Source organism: Mus caroli, unplaced genomic scaffold (assembly GCF_978045245.1).
Source record: "Mus caroli unplaced genomic scaffold, Mus_caroli_1 scaffold_5, whole genome shotgun sequence".
Classification (NCBI taxonomy): Eukaryota; Metazoa; Chordata; class Mammalia; order Rodentia; family Muridae; genus Mus; species Mus caroli.
In genome coordinates, this window is record NW_028227260.1 from 11,231,717 (window position 1) to 11,246,897 (window position 15,181).

Below are 15,181 nucleotides of genomic sequence, written 5' to 3' on the forward strand. Positions count from 1 at the left end.
CTAGACTCTTTCCCTGCCTACATCTCAACCCTACCACCTGGTCTGCTTCAGCTTAGAAATGTTGAACTTAGTCATTCCTCCTGCCCCACCTATACTGTAGTTTCTCCAGTGCCTTAAAGATCTTAGGGAGGAGTCCACCTTCTTGAGTTCTTTATATATATTGGATATTAGTCCCCTATCTGATTTAGGATAGGTAAAGATCCTTTCCCAATCTGTTGGTGGTCTTTTTGTCTTATTGATGGTGTCTTTTGCCTTGCAGAAGCTTTGCAGTTTCATGAGGTCCCATTTGTCAATTCTCGATCTTACAGCACAAGCCATTGCTGTTCTATTCAGGAATCTTTCCCCTGTGCCCATATCTTCAAGGCTTTTCCCCCACTTTCTCCTTTATAAGTTTCAGTGTCTCTGGTTTTATGTGAAGTTCCTTGATCCACTTAGATCTGACCTTAGTACAAGGAGATAGGAATGGATCAATTCGCATTCTTCTACATGATAACAACCAGTTGTGCCAGCACCATTTGTTGAAAATGCTGTCTTTCTTCCACTGGATGGTTTTAGCTCCCTTGTCGAAGATCAAGTGACCATAGGTGTGTGGGTTCATTTCTGGGTCTTCAATTCTATTCCATTGGTCTACTTGTCTGTCACTATACCAGTACCATGCAGTTTTGATCACAATTGCTCTGTAGTAAAGCTTTAGGTCAGGCATGGTGATTCCACCAGAGGTTCTTTTATCCTTGAGAAGAGTTTTTGCTATCCTAGGTTTTTTGTTATTCCAGGTGAATTTGCAGATTGCTCTTTCTAATTTGTTGAAGAATTGAGATGGAATTTTGATGGGGATTGCATTGAATCTGTAGATTGCTTTTGGCAAGATAGCCATTTTTACAATATTGATCCTGCCAATCCATGAGCATGGGAGATCTTTCCATCTTCTGAGATCTTCTTTAATTTCTTTCTACAGAGACTTGAAGTTTTTATTATACAGATCTTTCACTTCCTTAGTTAGAGTCACGCCAAGATATTTTATATTATTTGTGACTATTGAGAAGGGTGTTTCCCTAATTTCTTTCTCAACCTGCTTATTCTTTGTGTAGAGAAAGGCCATTGACTTGTTTGAGTTAATTTTATATCCAGCTACTTCACTGAAGCTGTTTATCAGGTTTAGGAGTTCTCTGGTGGAATTTTTAGGGTCACTTATATATACTATCATATCATCTGCAAAAAGTGATATTTTGACTTCATCTCTTCCAATTTGTATCCCCTTGATCTCCTTTTGTTGTCGAATTGCTCTGGCTAGGACTTCTAGTACAATGTTGAATAATTATGGGGAGAGTGGACAGCCTGCTGGCGAGGATGTGGAGAAAGAGGAACACTCCTCCATTGTTGGTGGGATTGCAAGCTTGTACAACCACTCTGGAAATCAGTCTGGCGGTTCCTTAGAAAATTGAACATAGTACTATTCGAGGATCCCACAATACCTCTCCTGGGCATATATCCAGAAGATGTCCCAACCGGTAAGAAGGACACATGCTCGACTATGTTCATAGCAGCCTTATTTATAATAGCCAGAAGCTGGAAAGAACCCAGATGCCCCTCAACAGAGGAATGGATACAGAAAATGTGGTACATTTACACAATGGAGTACTACTCAGCTATTAAAAAGAATGAATTTATGAAATTCCTAGGCAAATGGATGGACCTGGAGGGCATCATCCTGAGTGAGGTAACACAATCACAAAGGATCTCACACAATATGTACTCACTGATAAGTGGGTATTAGCCCAAAACTTAGGATACCCAAGATATAAGATACAGTTTGCTAAACACATGAAACTCAAGAAGAATGAAGACTGAAGTGTGGACACTATGCCCCTCCTTAGAATTGGGAACAGAACACCCATGGAAGGAGTTACAGAGACAAAGTTTGGAGCTGAGACAAAAGGATGGACCATCTAGAGACTGCTGTATCCAGGGATCCATCCCATAATCAGCTTCCAAACGCTGACACCATTGCATACACTAGCAAGATTTTGCTGAAAGGACCCAGATATAGCTGTCTCTTGTGAGACTATGCTGGGGCCTAGCAAATACAGAAGTGGATGCTTACAGTCATCTATTGGATGGATCACAGGGCTCCCAAGGGAGGAGCTGGAGAAAGTACCCAAGGAGCTGAAGGGATCCGCAACCCTATGGGTGGAACAACATTATGAACTAACCAGTACCCCAGAGCTCTTGACTCTAGCTGCATATGTATCAAAAGATGGCCTAGTCGGCCATCACTGGAAAGAGAGGCCCATTGGACATGCAAACTTTATATGCCCCCGTACAGGGGAACGCCAGGGACAAAAGAAACTGGGAATGGGTGGGTAGGGAAGTGGCGGGGAAGGTATGGGGGACTTTTGGGAGAGCATTGGAAATGTAATTGGGGGAAAAATGTAATAAAAAATATTAAAAAAAGAAAAGATCCTAGGGAGGGTCTTTGATCCTTCATCTTCCCAGTTTCCCAGGACGAACTCTGCAATGGCAAATGCTGAACTGTTCTCCTGCCCCCCTCTCTTCTAACCTTCCACTTCTCCAGTTGCTACCTCATCCTGGTGGAACTTCTATCTTCCCAGGCAGAATTCTGCTTCCTCCAAGGAGTGGTGTCCCCTTCTTTCCTTTCCTGCTAGCACTAAAATTCTGTTCTAAAGCCAGTTTGCCTTGTAACGCATCCCCTCGCCCCACCCTTGACTGCATTCATAAAGCTATGAAGGTCATATTTTCCCCAGCAGTACAGCACTGCATCCACAGACTTGTAACTTGCCACCAACCCATTTGTACCTATGCAACCACATCTTAAGCTTCTAGCTTTCAAAGTGATGAAGGCACTGCTCTGGGTTTCCAGACTGAATCACAGAACTTGTACTTCAGAACTTAGAACTTAAGTGGTGCTTAACTAGCAAGTTCTAATGGATTTCAAGAATGCCTGGGGTGCTCATGTCAGGTTTATGTGGGATTGAGGTCAGAGGCTTTGTGCATGCCAGGTGCACATTCCACCAGCTGAGTTTCATCAGCACCAACTATATCTCTAACCCCAAAGTACTCTGGGCTGTATAACACCTTTTTGATGACCTATAGCATACTATTGGTATGTGTTCTCAAAAATTAAAAAGGATATCAGAAATTCTGCTACCTAGATAAAGCTTGTAAAGCCGTTTTTGGGGTGGGATGAGGATTCTATTTTGAGAAGAAGTAAAATTTAAAACAAGAATATCAATAATTCTATTACCTACATAGAGCTTTTAAGTTTTTTGTTTGTTTGGTTGGTTGGTTGGTTTTATGAGACAGGGTTTCTCTGTGTAGCTCTGGCTGTCCTGGAACTCACTTTGTAGACCAGACTGGCCTCAAACTCAGAAATCCACCTGTCTCTGCCTCCCAAGTGCTGAGATTAAAGGCGTGCGCCACCACCATCACCACCGCCTGGCTAAGGTTTTTTTTGGGGGGGTGGGGGTGGAGGTTCCTTTTTGAGAAGTAGTAATCTACCCACTGTTAACCACTGTTCTCAAACACGTGTGCTAAAGCGATCCTCCCACTGTAGTCACATACCTAGGACTACAAGCATATGCCATGAGGCTTTGCTTATTTTTTTCCCCTAGTGCATTCAATGGAACCCAGGGTCTTGTCAATATTGTACAAGTGCCCTTCCACTGAGCTGCATCTCCAGCCAAGATTTCTGTTGCAATTTCTTCCTGCATTTTTAAAAAAGTGAATATAGCAGCTAGAGGAATGGTTCAGGAGTTAAGAGCACTTATTGTTCCTACAAAGGATCCAGGTTTGGTTCCCAGTACAAATAGTGGCTCACACCCATCCATAAGCCCAGTTCCAAGGAATCCCACACCCTCTTCTGACCCCCATGGGCTCCAGGCACACAAGTGGTACACACACAGAGACTAATTGCTAAAACATAAGATAAATAAATCTTTAAAAAATAAATAAATGAATATTAAAATGCATTGTATAACCTATATGCCTTCTTGCCATATATTTGGATTTATCTGTTATGAAAAAAAACTTGAAATCATTATATTTTCACTTACTACTGTCATTTAAATATTCTTTTATGTCAGTAGATATTCTTTGAAGCTGTGATTTATTTTTAATAGCTTCATTGTGTTTTCTGCCGTGCAACCAATAATGGTTTATTTAGAATTTTCCTGGCTTACATATTTTAATGAAAAAAGCTGGGTGCTGCTTTCTTCATATTTTCTTAGATATTATAATCACTTCATCGCTGTTTGGTATTCTGAAACCATAAATATAAATTAACTGTTAATTTTAATGATTCTACCACTTTTACTTTAGGGAATATGTAAATATTTGAGGTTTTTTTTTTCAAGAATAATAGCAGTTGAGTTGCTTTTTGAAGAGTGTAAGTCCAAAACCAAGGTGTCCCCCAACCCCTCTTTTTATGAAAAGTGGGTTTTTGTTTCATGGTCAGTCTTGGAAGACAATCTGACTGGCCTTCAACTCAAACATTCTGTGTCAGCCTCCTGAATGCTGGGATTATAGGCATATGCCACCACACGTGGCTTATTTCCTATTTTTGAACATCCTCTATTTTTATTAAAATACCTAGTGTTATCTGTGGTATCAGTCTTTTAAATTTTTTATTCTACTTATTCTTCTTTCATTTATTACATCCTAAATGCAGTTTACTTTCCTCCCAACCCTTCCTCTAAACTCCACCCCTGATCCCCTACCACCAAAGTCATTCCTGTTTTGTTTCTCTTCAGAAAAGGACAGACCTCCCATGGATATCAAACAAATTTGACATATTAAGTTGCAGTCAAGACTAGGCATGTTGTATCAATCTTTCTTTCTTTTCTAAATTTTAAAATTACATTTTTTTTACATCCCAATCACTGTCTCCCCTCCCATCGTCCTTCCTCCCAAACTCCCTCCCCTTCTCTGAGATAGAGGCCCCCCTAGGTATCTCCATATCCTTGGGAGCTCTCAGAGACTGAGCCACTAACCAAAGAACATACATGGGCTGGACCTAGGCCCTCTGCACATATGTATCAGATGTGCAGCTTGACCTTCATGTGGGTTCTGAACAACTGGAGCAGAAGCTATCCCAAAAAGCTGTTCCCCATATTGGGGTATGTTCAACCAGCTGGGCTGCCTTGTCTAGCCTCTGTGGGAGATGAGACCTAACCTTGCAGAGACTTGGTGTGGTATCAATCCTAATGTCAGTATTTTCAGCTAGAATTATTCTTTAACACACACACACACCTTGAGCATACTGTGTTAGAGCATACATCATGTCTACATTTTTTCCTTGAGTATTTTTTTATTTAGGTGTAATAGATTAAAGGTTTAATAAGTAGGAATTTTCCAGTTTGGGGCAATTTTTACTTCCATTAATAATGTTTCTATAGCAGCATTGATTTTTTTTTTAAGTTTTGTAACTTGGCAAGCTACTAATAATAAACTTGTTGAGCTGGTTTTTAGAAGGTAAATAGAAAAATGAAGGTATTGGAGATGTTTCTGTTCTTTCCCTTGGAGAGTTACAGAGGAAGCATCCTCTAAGCCATGCATTTTACAGAATTTCTAATTCAGAGATTTTCAGCAGCAGGAAAATGGTCCCAAAGAGCCGTTACAGATCATTTATAACAGTGCTCAAATTGCTAGTGTGATCAAGCCTGTGCCAAAGACCAGCCATTCCCTATGCTGATTAGATTTGGTTCCCTCTGTGCTTTTTAGAGGACCTTTACCTGTGGGCTCAATTCTTCATGGCTGATTGAATCTGGTATCACACATTTTCAGCCTTCATTATGTTTGTCACACTGTAGCAAGAGAACGATTCAAAGATCTATATGATTAAAAAAAAAAATGCCTTCTCGTTTAGGAAAAGTCCTGAAAACATTAGTCATGCCGATCAACTCAAAGAAAAGGAGAAGCAAGGGTTTTTCAGGTCAATGAAAAAGAAAAAGAAGAAAACTCAAACAGTAAGTACACGACTAATGTCTGTCTCTGTCACGGGGTTCTATGTTATTCTGTGGATACATGTTACCCTCTACACGGGGCAATCAGACTTAATTTCTTAGTGTGGATATATTGTAGACAGCTCTTTCTGAAGTCTTTCATTACCATTCTCTCACAAAGCTTTTCTAGATTCAGCAGAATCTCAAGGAGTAAAAGAAACTTAAATTGGATGAGAAAATACTTTTAAGCCCCTCTCAATAAACCACTTATCCATGTGACTTTAGATTGCTGTAAAAACTATGAAGACACGGGATTTGTTTTTCTCTGGGAGCATAGAGATATGCAAAAACTTCGGGAATGGTTGTGGTTTACATTTAAATCCTGAAATTCATAAATAACTATCACGTCTCATTCTTCCCTGGCTTCTAGGCACAGAGGTACAATTTCATCTGACATTTCAGGGCTGGCTTTGATAAGTAAAGCTATTTCACTTATGGTGGCGTTGTGGGGCAGGCTGCACCTCAGCTCCTAGGAGCTTTGCATCTGAACAATGGGCCAGCCCCACTTGACTGGACTCATCAGTTTGTGGAACCGCTCAAGTGGAAATTCTAATCTAGCTAGTAACAAGAGAAAATGGGGAAGAAAGACAAGCCTCCAAGACAGCAGTAGGGGCAGTTCACTCAGAAAGAGCCTGCCTTCCTTCATTTTATTTTACCCTGATATCTAAGTGATGTTGAATTAGCCACTTTCAATAGTTTTGGGTTTTGACTTTAGTTTTATTTCACACAAGATTTATTCTCGTTCATGGCCTAACCCCATTGGCTTTATCTATACTATTAGTAGAGTTGTGTTTTTGTGTTGATTTTAACAAATATATAAACAAACACTGTGTATAGTGGCTTTGCCTGCATATGTTTGTTCACTACTTGTGTGCCTGGTGCCCACAGAGACCAGAAGAGGGCATTGGGCATTGGGATCCCTAGAACTAGAGACATTTGTGAGCTGCTATGTGCGTGCTGGGACTAAAAACTGTATCCTCTGGAAGAACAGCTAGTCCTCTTAAAAGCTGAGCCATTTCTCCAACCCCTAAGTGTATTTTTAAGGCCCCTTTACATCTAGACATGTGGAAAGCATTCTTTCCCTTGCATATTAGATGCAAGTATTTCATTCCAAATAAATGACTTCAAGCTCTGAGTTGGTGTAGAGCATGGTATTGTAGGCGTTTCCTTCCAGTACTCAGGAGACAGAAGCAGGGAGATCTCTGTGTTCATGACCAGCCTGCTCTACAAAGTGAGTTTCAGAGTAACCAGAGCTCCATGAGAAAACCTTGCCTCACACCGCCACCAAAACATTTCATTATCAAAAAGAAAATATAAAAAAAGAAAACATTGTTCTTGATCTTGCCCAACCTACCACAGACAGGAGCTTTGTAGTCTATGTATATGTGTGTGGAGGAAAGTGTGTGTGTGTGTGTGTGTGTGTATGCGCGAGCGCACACATATACTTGTCTCTGTTTTCTGCTTTATTTTAATGGTTACATGGTATTTCTGAAATGTTCGTGGGGGTGGAAAAGGGTACCTATATATCTCTTACTGAAACTTGCCTAGACTGAAATGTCAAATCAAAATGCCACTCAACTATATTTGTTGCTGAAACTGTATTAAAAAGTGAAGAAATAGGATTGACTTGGCTTTAGGATGTTTAAAATAATTTAAGTGCTAAAACATTAAACTCTGCCCGCTGTCTATAGAATGTATTACCTATCATAAGCATTATCCTTCCAACACCTCTTCCTGGCCACTGTTATAAAATTTTCGGGATTTTGTTAACTACATGCCTACCACCCTGTGATATGATTGAGTTATAGAAAGCAGTAAGGGTAGAAGAATTGAGGCTGTCTTGTACATAAATTTAGATTTTAATACATGTCTGCCTCAGATGAACAGTAAACCTAAAGCCCTTGCCTCACTGTGGCTAAACGAAGTACACACATCTTGCCTCACCGGATTTTTCAAGATTTGGATAAAATTCTAGATATTTAAATAGTATACGTTAGGGTAATAAAAATTACTGTTCTCTAGCATCCTCTCTCTTAAATGTTTTATTAAATATTTATACTAACCTCAGAAAAGCTTTCCACAGATCATGGTGCCTTCAGTTTTCCAAACTGAATTTTTTTTGTACCTCTGCATTTTTAAATTAAGAATAAAATGTAAGTGTTTTGAAATCTAGAGTCAGATTTCCAAAGAATACTATAGAGTGCCAGCCCCCAGGCCCTGAGGCCTGGCATTAACTTAACTCTGCTTTCTTTGAATGAATACTCAAAAGGGAACTTGCTTTTACTTTCTAAAATTCAATAAATGGAAAGCTAAGTAAGACAAACCAAGAAATTGATGGTGTTGAAACTTTTACACAAGATTCCAAGAAACTTAAATCTGCTGCAAGATGTAGGTACTATAGCTAACCCTATATCTCTTTTACTAGATTAGGTGCTGAGCCAGGCAAGTGGTTGACCTGTCCAAAGTCGCACAGAGTTAGAAGAACTAAAACTGGCTTTCCCTGTAAAAGGCCTCTGAGTCAGGGTTTCTCTCATTAGAACAGGAAACCTCAGATATTTACACAGATGTCTTCACACTTGCAGCAATGAAGAGATGATCTTACTGCATTTGTATACACTTTTATTCTCTGACCACTGAGGTAGCCAACAGAGAGAAAAGAGGTGCCAAAAATCATTCTGTACTGTAAAGGTGCCTTCTCTGACTCCAGCAAGTCTGCAAGCTGCCTTGGGGAATCTGGCTTTGTCTACCCAGGGAATTACATAAGTCCCCAGAGCATATGGTGACTTTGCCAGCTTGGTAATTGGATCTTACTTAGTATCTCAACTTGAAATGATACTTCAATATAAAGATTGAACTTTTAAAAACTATTGTGTGTACATGATCTGGGGAAGGAGTGCACGGGGGCCATGGTATATAGAGGTCAGAGGGTAACTTTGTTGACTTTTATGTGAGTTCTTGGAATTCAGTCTCTGGTTGCAAAGTACTCCACTGATCCATCTTACCAGCCCTGAAGATTAAACTTGTATCTCTTTGCTTGAAACCCAGAAATCTGAATTGTACCAAACATTTTAAATGAGGTATATATTTCTAACAGTGTAATGTAGTTCTGCTCACCTAGCCTTAGTATCCCACAACACTGCTAGTCATCTCTCAAGTGATATTTACTGGCTCTAGGTAATTGACCAAAAAGATCAAAAGGACTTAAAGTATATTTTCTTTTATAAAAAAAATAATCCATGTGGTAGAATCTCTTCATTACTGAGATCCTAACAGTTAGTAATGGCTGGAGTTCATCAGCAACTCATCAAACACAATTCTTCAAAACAGTCTTATTTTTGACAATGAATAAATTCCTAATTGAGCATAATGTAAGCAGATGCCTAGAGGCCTTAGGCATTCCTAGACTATTGCTCATAATCATTGTATAGACTCTGAAAAATTGTGTACTTGTGTGAACTTACATTATTGTTTCCAGGTGAAAATAATAAATAATCTCTCTAGATGCATAGCACAGAAATTCTTTCCATGATTGCTAATATTTAATCATTTGAGGGCTCCCAAGGGCTAGTAGTTTCAATTAAAGCACCTATTTATTTTGCTTAATATTTTTTTTTATTTTTGCAATTAGCTCATTTGTATCTTATATTACAGACAGACTCCACCAACGGGGAGAATCCAAGCATCAAGAAATCCCTCTTTCCTCTTTTTAATTCAAAGAATCATTTAAAGCATAGTTCTTCTTTGAAAAAGCTTCCTGTAGTCACTCCACCCATGGTACCCGTTTTTACATATCGTAGCCCTGAAAACTGCTCCAGTAAACTTGTTTTACTGATGATGATGATGATGATGACAGCATGTCTTATTTTCATGGGGTCATAATCTTTGTGCTAGTTAAGTACCTGGGCCAGTTCCATAAATTCACTGGGATATATGGATATATATAATACATATACTTTATATATATATATTATATATCTATTCTGGGTTTTCTGCATCAGTTAAAGATGTTGTCGCATAAGCCTACTAAACAAACTAGTAAGGCTGGTTTGGCTGGGCTGATTAGCCAATTGTTGGCAGACGGCATTCTTGAAATCTTTTCATTCCTGTTAAGAATCTGATTAACATTTACAGTCCACAAATGTCTTTTCACTTGGCTCACTGCATGGATTTTGTTACTATTCGGTTGGCAGTTTGTTTCTTTAAAACCAACTTTAAATTGACCAAATTATTTGAGCTAGCAGGCTCCATGAGAAAAGCAGCTTGTACTAGTTGATAACTTGCTTTTGCTAGTCACTAGGTGTAAAGCCATGGCTTTTGCTTGGCATTTGGCATAACTCTCCTTTTGTCCACTAAAGCCATTGAAGAGACCAATTGCATTCATTTGGAATTTGTGGCATAAATTTCAAGCAGTTTCTAAGCCTACAATGGCAGACCCAGATTTACTGGGCAGTGGTTTGGGACTATGATTCAAACCATACTTCCCTACTTTTTCTCTCCTTGAAAGCTCCCTAGACTTCTTTGGCAGCATCAAATACAGATTTTGCATCATATTCCCAGCATGAGATTTTGGTTTTGTTTTTGTTTTATTGAACTGGTTCATAACCTAACTACAATATGAAATGAGGATGCCACAGCAGTTCCTGGTCCAGCCCACTTTAACTGCTCTCTTTTACAGATACTGAAACTAACAGCATGGGAATGCTTTAAGGGTTAAGGTTTTAACCAAGCTGCATGAATCTGCCAATTTTTCCTAACGCAGGGAAAATTACTAAGAAGGCAGCAGGCTTTAACTAGCACTACTTGCATCATGAACATTTGGAGAATTTTGGTTTACTTACTGGGTCTTTTTTTTTCTCTCTCTTTTGAAATTTGGTTTAGTTCAGTTTACTTTTCAGTTTGGGTCTCCTCTTGGGTGTGGTTGTCTATGTTCATTAAGGTTATTGGTGTGCTTGTTGAATCCTTCTCCATCTTTCCCTCTAGGTGCCCAACACTGATGGTCCTGATCTATTGACCTTACAGAAAGCCATTCATTCTTCTAGCACTGCAAGCAGCAGACCAAAGGAGTGGCGACCTGAGAAGCTCTCAGATCTACAGACCCAGGTGAGTGTAGCTTACATCACTCCCAGATTTTCAGGATGGGAATCAAGGAAGAAAAAAAAAATAGCTTCCCCCAAATCGACCGTAATAAATAGCCTTGGTGCTATTTGCAAGTCAGGATGATTTTCACAGTGATTCCCACTGTGAAAAAAAGCAAGCCTCCACTACCCTTCACCTAGCTGGGGAAAGCAGTGGAGCAATGTGGAGAGATGAACAAGAAGGAGTCCTAGCCCACAAGTAGGCTGCAGCTCAGGAGACAAAGATTCACGAAGACCATACTACAAAGTAAGTTATGCTAGGAAATATTGGTGAGGATAAACTGAGATTGTGAGAAGAATAAGGTTACCTTAAAGATGATAGCATATAAATCAGGCCTTGAAAGCCAGATATTAGAAGCTTTCTTGAAAGAATATTATAACTTTTGAAATCTAAGCCATTTTTATAAAGAAAGGCAAACACTTTTAATAGGAACTGCATATAGTACAGTAACGGGATTATATTTACCTGCCATATGGAGAGTTTTAGTCTCTTTCAAGTAATTAACATATATGTTTAAAACACTTATCCTTTTTGTATTTCTTCACAGTGACATAATCTACCATGTTTATTTTAACAAAATTTGGGGAGTTTAGAAGCAGTGGCTCTAATTTTTATAGGTTTTCTGTTTTGTTCTTTTTTTTTTCCCCTAAGAATGCATTTTACCAGTTAGTCCAGATAACCAGTTAGTCCTACAATTTTCTATGTAATCCAAACTGACCTAAAACTAGCAATCCTTATGGCTTTATATCCCACATGCTAGGACTATAGATCTGGCTTCTTTCACTATAATCTGTTACTTGGAGGTATAAGCAGAAGTTCTCCAAAATTGCCATTCTTTTTGCCTGGCCATTCATATTTTGTACTTATAGCATAATCTCTTCTAAGGGTAAAGGGAGCATAGCGAATGAGATATCCTAACTTGGCGAGGGGGGGAAATACTTATTCAAAATAGGAACACAAAGATCTGAGAGCCTGATGCTAAGGGGCCCCTTTCTAGTAACTTCATGTCTCCAGCTAATTCTGGATTATTATAATTGCTTGATAATTTTCTCGAGTTGACAAGGAAGAACTTGTTTATATCATTTTAATAAAAGTGAAAAAGTAGTCAAGAATGATGCCTCAGACCTATAATCTCAACACTTGAGAATTGGAGGTAGGAGTATGAATAATTTGAAACTATACTGGGCTATATAAACAGAGATCCAGGCCAGCCTGGGCTACATAAAGGCAAGGAGCAAGGAGGATTAAGAGTTGGAGGCCACCCTGGGATACATAAAAGGAATGAGGGTAGAGAAAGACACCCTTTGAATACCTCCTGTGCATAGAACACTTTGCCACCTCCTATAGAGACCCCACAGCTTTCTTTGGGGAAAATGTCATAGAGCTAGTGGCGGGTGCTTTCCTTGAAGCTATTTCTCCTTTAGTTGTTTCTCAGCTCATTTACCGTGGTGGTTAGCACCCTGTTTCTTCAAATCTTACAGTTTTCCTAGCGATTATCAATGTGATTCAAAGTTGACCAATAGCTGGAATGCATGTGGCTTATACCATGGCACTCAGGATAAAAGTACTCTTGAGTTTTGCCAGCCTGTGTTGCTTCAGTAGTAGATTGGTTTGTTTATGGTGTGTGTGTGTGTGTGTGTGTGTGTGTGTGTGTGTGTGTGTGTGTTGCTTTGGTTTTTTGAGAGAATCTTGAAAAGTTTCCTAAACTATCCTCAAATTTGTGATTCCCACACATCTATCTAGGATTAAATTCATATACTGCCATACTTGGCTTTCTGTGCCTCTTCTGGTAGTGATTCTCCTGCATGTTGTGCTTAAGGTAGAGGAAGAAGTGTTGCCTTACACCACGGAGAAACTTGAGTCTCAGGAGTTAACTGAAAATAGTTGGCCAGTGAGGGACAGATCTCATCTAGGTCTTGGCCTTCTCTTTCCACACCAGTCTCCCTTCCACAGTGCTGTGCTCTGTAGGGTCTTTGACCAGCAGCCATTCTGTAGGCAAGAAGTCCACTAACCAGGGTTTCTGTGAGCAGTTGAAATGCTTTGTATTTTTAGTACCCAAACTGTACCATTCTCACATCAAAAAGATGAAAATGAGTCAGTAAAATACAGCATAGAGCATGAAGATGTAGTATCAAAAAGGGAAACTGCTATCCAATAATTCACTGCCTCAATACCTAAAACTACATTTTTTTCCAGCTACCCTTGCAGCTAGGTATGGTTAGATGTTCAAGTTCTATCCAGTTGTATCAATTACTTCTGCCATTGCTGTGGCAAAATATCTTTACAGATGTAGGGTACAGTCCACCACAATGGGGAAGGCATGGCAGCAGGTCACACTGTATCCACAGTCAGGAAAAAGAGAGATGCGTACCAGTGTTCAGCTTACTTTCTTCTTTCATTTAGCAGGACACCAGCTTCTGGAATGTTGCTCCCACATTCAGAGTGGGTCTTCCCACCTTAGTAAAATCTCTTTAGAAACACCATCACAAACACACCCAGAGGTATATTTCCACAGGGATTCTAAACCCAGCCATTCCACAGTTAAGATTATCCATAGCACTGGCGAAATCGAAGTGAAGACTTATTTGGGATGTCTTCTCAAAAAGGAGAGGCACACCCACGTCTGCTGTTGTTTCTCCTTTCTAGGTCTGAAGCTCGAGAAACATGGTAAAGACAGAATGCAGCCAGATCAAAGGAGCCCTGACCTTCATGTGCTACCTTTGGGGCCCTATAGTTATTTTTCCCCTAGATTTCTAGGCCTTTCGTTTAAAAGGCAGTGACTAAAATCTTATTTGAGAAAACTGGGAGACCAGATAGAGCTGGACTGGCCCACCCAGCCATGTGGCCTCCCTTCCTGCCTCTCTTTAGCACCTGATCTCCGTGGCCTTCCATCTCCTTCACCTACTCTAAATTAAATCTTGTGCATATCTGAATCTTTCTTTCAGAGCCAACCACTAAAATCTCTTCGAAAGCTGTTGCATCTGTCTTCATCAACCAATCATCCAGCTTCTTCAGATCCTCGGTTCCAGCCCTTAACAGCTCAACAAGCCAAAAATTCCTTCTCAGAAATTCGGATTCACCCTCTGAGTCAGGCCTCTGGTGGGAGCAGCAACATCCGGCAGGAGCCTACACCAAAAGGCAGACCAGCCCTTCAGTTGCCAGGTCAGATGGATCCTGGTTGGCACGTGTCCTCTGTGACCAGGAGTGCCACAGAGGGGCCTTCCTATTCTGAACAGCTGGGTGCCAAGAGTGGGCCAAACGGGCATCCTTATAACAGAACAAATCGCTCACGAATGCCAAATCTGAATGATTTGAAAGAGACAGCCTTGTAATTTATGCTGGGATGGAGGGTGTTTATGGGGGGGGGGACAAGCCAGTTGGAAGGGGAGGGTTCAGGGTGGGTTGGGAAATGGGTTGGGCCAGGGTAATAAGCCAGTATTTTCAGCTTTATGAAGGTGTGTGCAATATTGTGTGTGAGGGGGGCCATCTGGCTCCTCGCAGCCACAAATGCTAGTCAGGGATCTTAGAGCCACGGGAGTTCCTTAGGGATCACCACTCCCCACAGGTCTTGTGTGAGAATGGATAGAGTGTGCCATTGAGGAAGAAGAAATTCTTGCCAGTTTCTCCCCATTACATTCCAGCTTTAGTGCAATCTCTGTTGAACTTGGGGAAGCCAGGGTGTGTCCTGGATGTGAGGGATAGAAGAATTCATGTTGACCGATGCCCTTACCACATATTTTTTCTGACTAGACTAAATGTGGGGTTTATTGTAATCTAGGAGTATCCCTTTGAAGGGTTAGCAGATGAACTGTATGTCTTAAATTGTTTTCTAAGCTTCCATATTTGATAGGATTTGTAACATTTATTTATAATTAATATTGTACTGTTATAATCATACCTTTTATGTTATAATGTAAAGTTATTTTGAGCTGTTTGGAACATTGTGAAGCAGTGGGACAGCTACAGTAGTTTCTATAAAAACTAAACAGTAACATTTATATATTGCATCAGGAGTATTTTATTCTATA

At 40.0% G+C, this 15,181-nt stretch overlaps 1 protein-coding gene across 2 annotated transcripts in view; it reads left to right on the forward strand.

The window, feature by feature from the left end:
- Positions 1-14,500, forward strand: part of Cdkl5 (cyclin dependent kinase like 5) — a 193,453-nt gene extending 178,953 nt beyond the window's left edge. The window contains exons 16-19 of one of the 2 annotated variants that reach the window (XM_085837929.1): positions 5,882-5,981; positions 9,669-9,791; positions 10,998-11,117; positions 14,099-14,500. In XM_085837929.1, coding sequence (XP_085694055.1) covers positions 5,882-5,981; positions 9,669-9,791; positions 10,998-11,117; positions 14,099-14,485 — 730 coding nt within the window. In that variant the 3' untranslated portion in view covers positions 14,486-14,500. The remainder of the gene's footprint in view (positions 1-5,881; positions 5,982-9,668; positions 9,792-10,997; positions 11,118-14,098) is intronic. The other variant, XM_021153604.3, reaches the window with a different exon arrangement.
- The last annotated feature ends 681 nt before the right edge of the window (positions 14,501-15,181 follow it).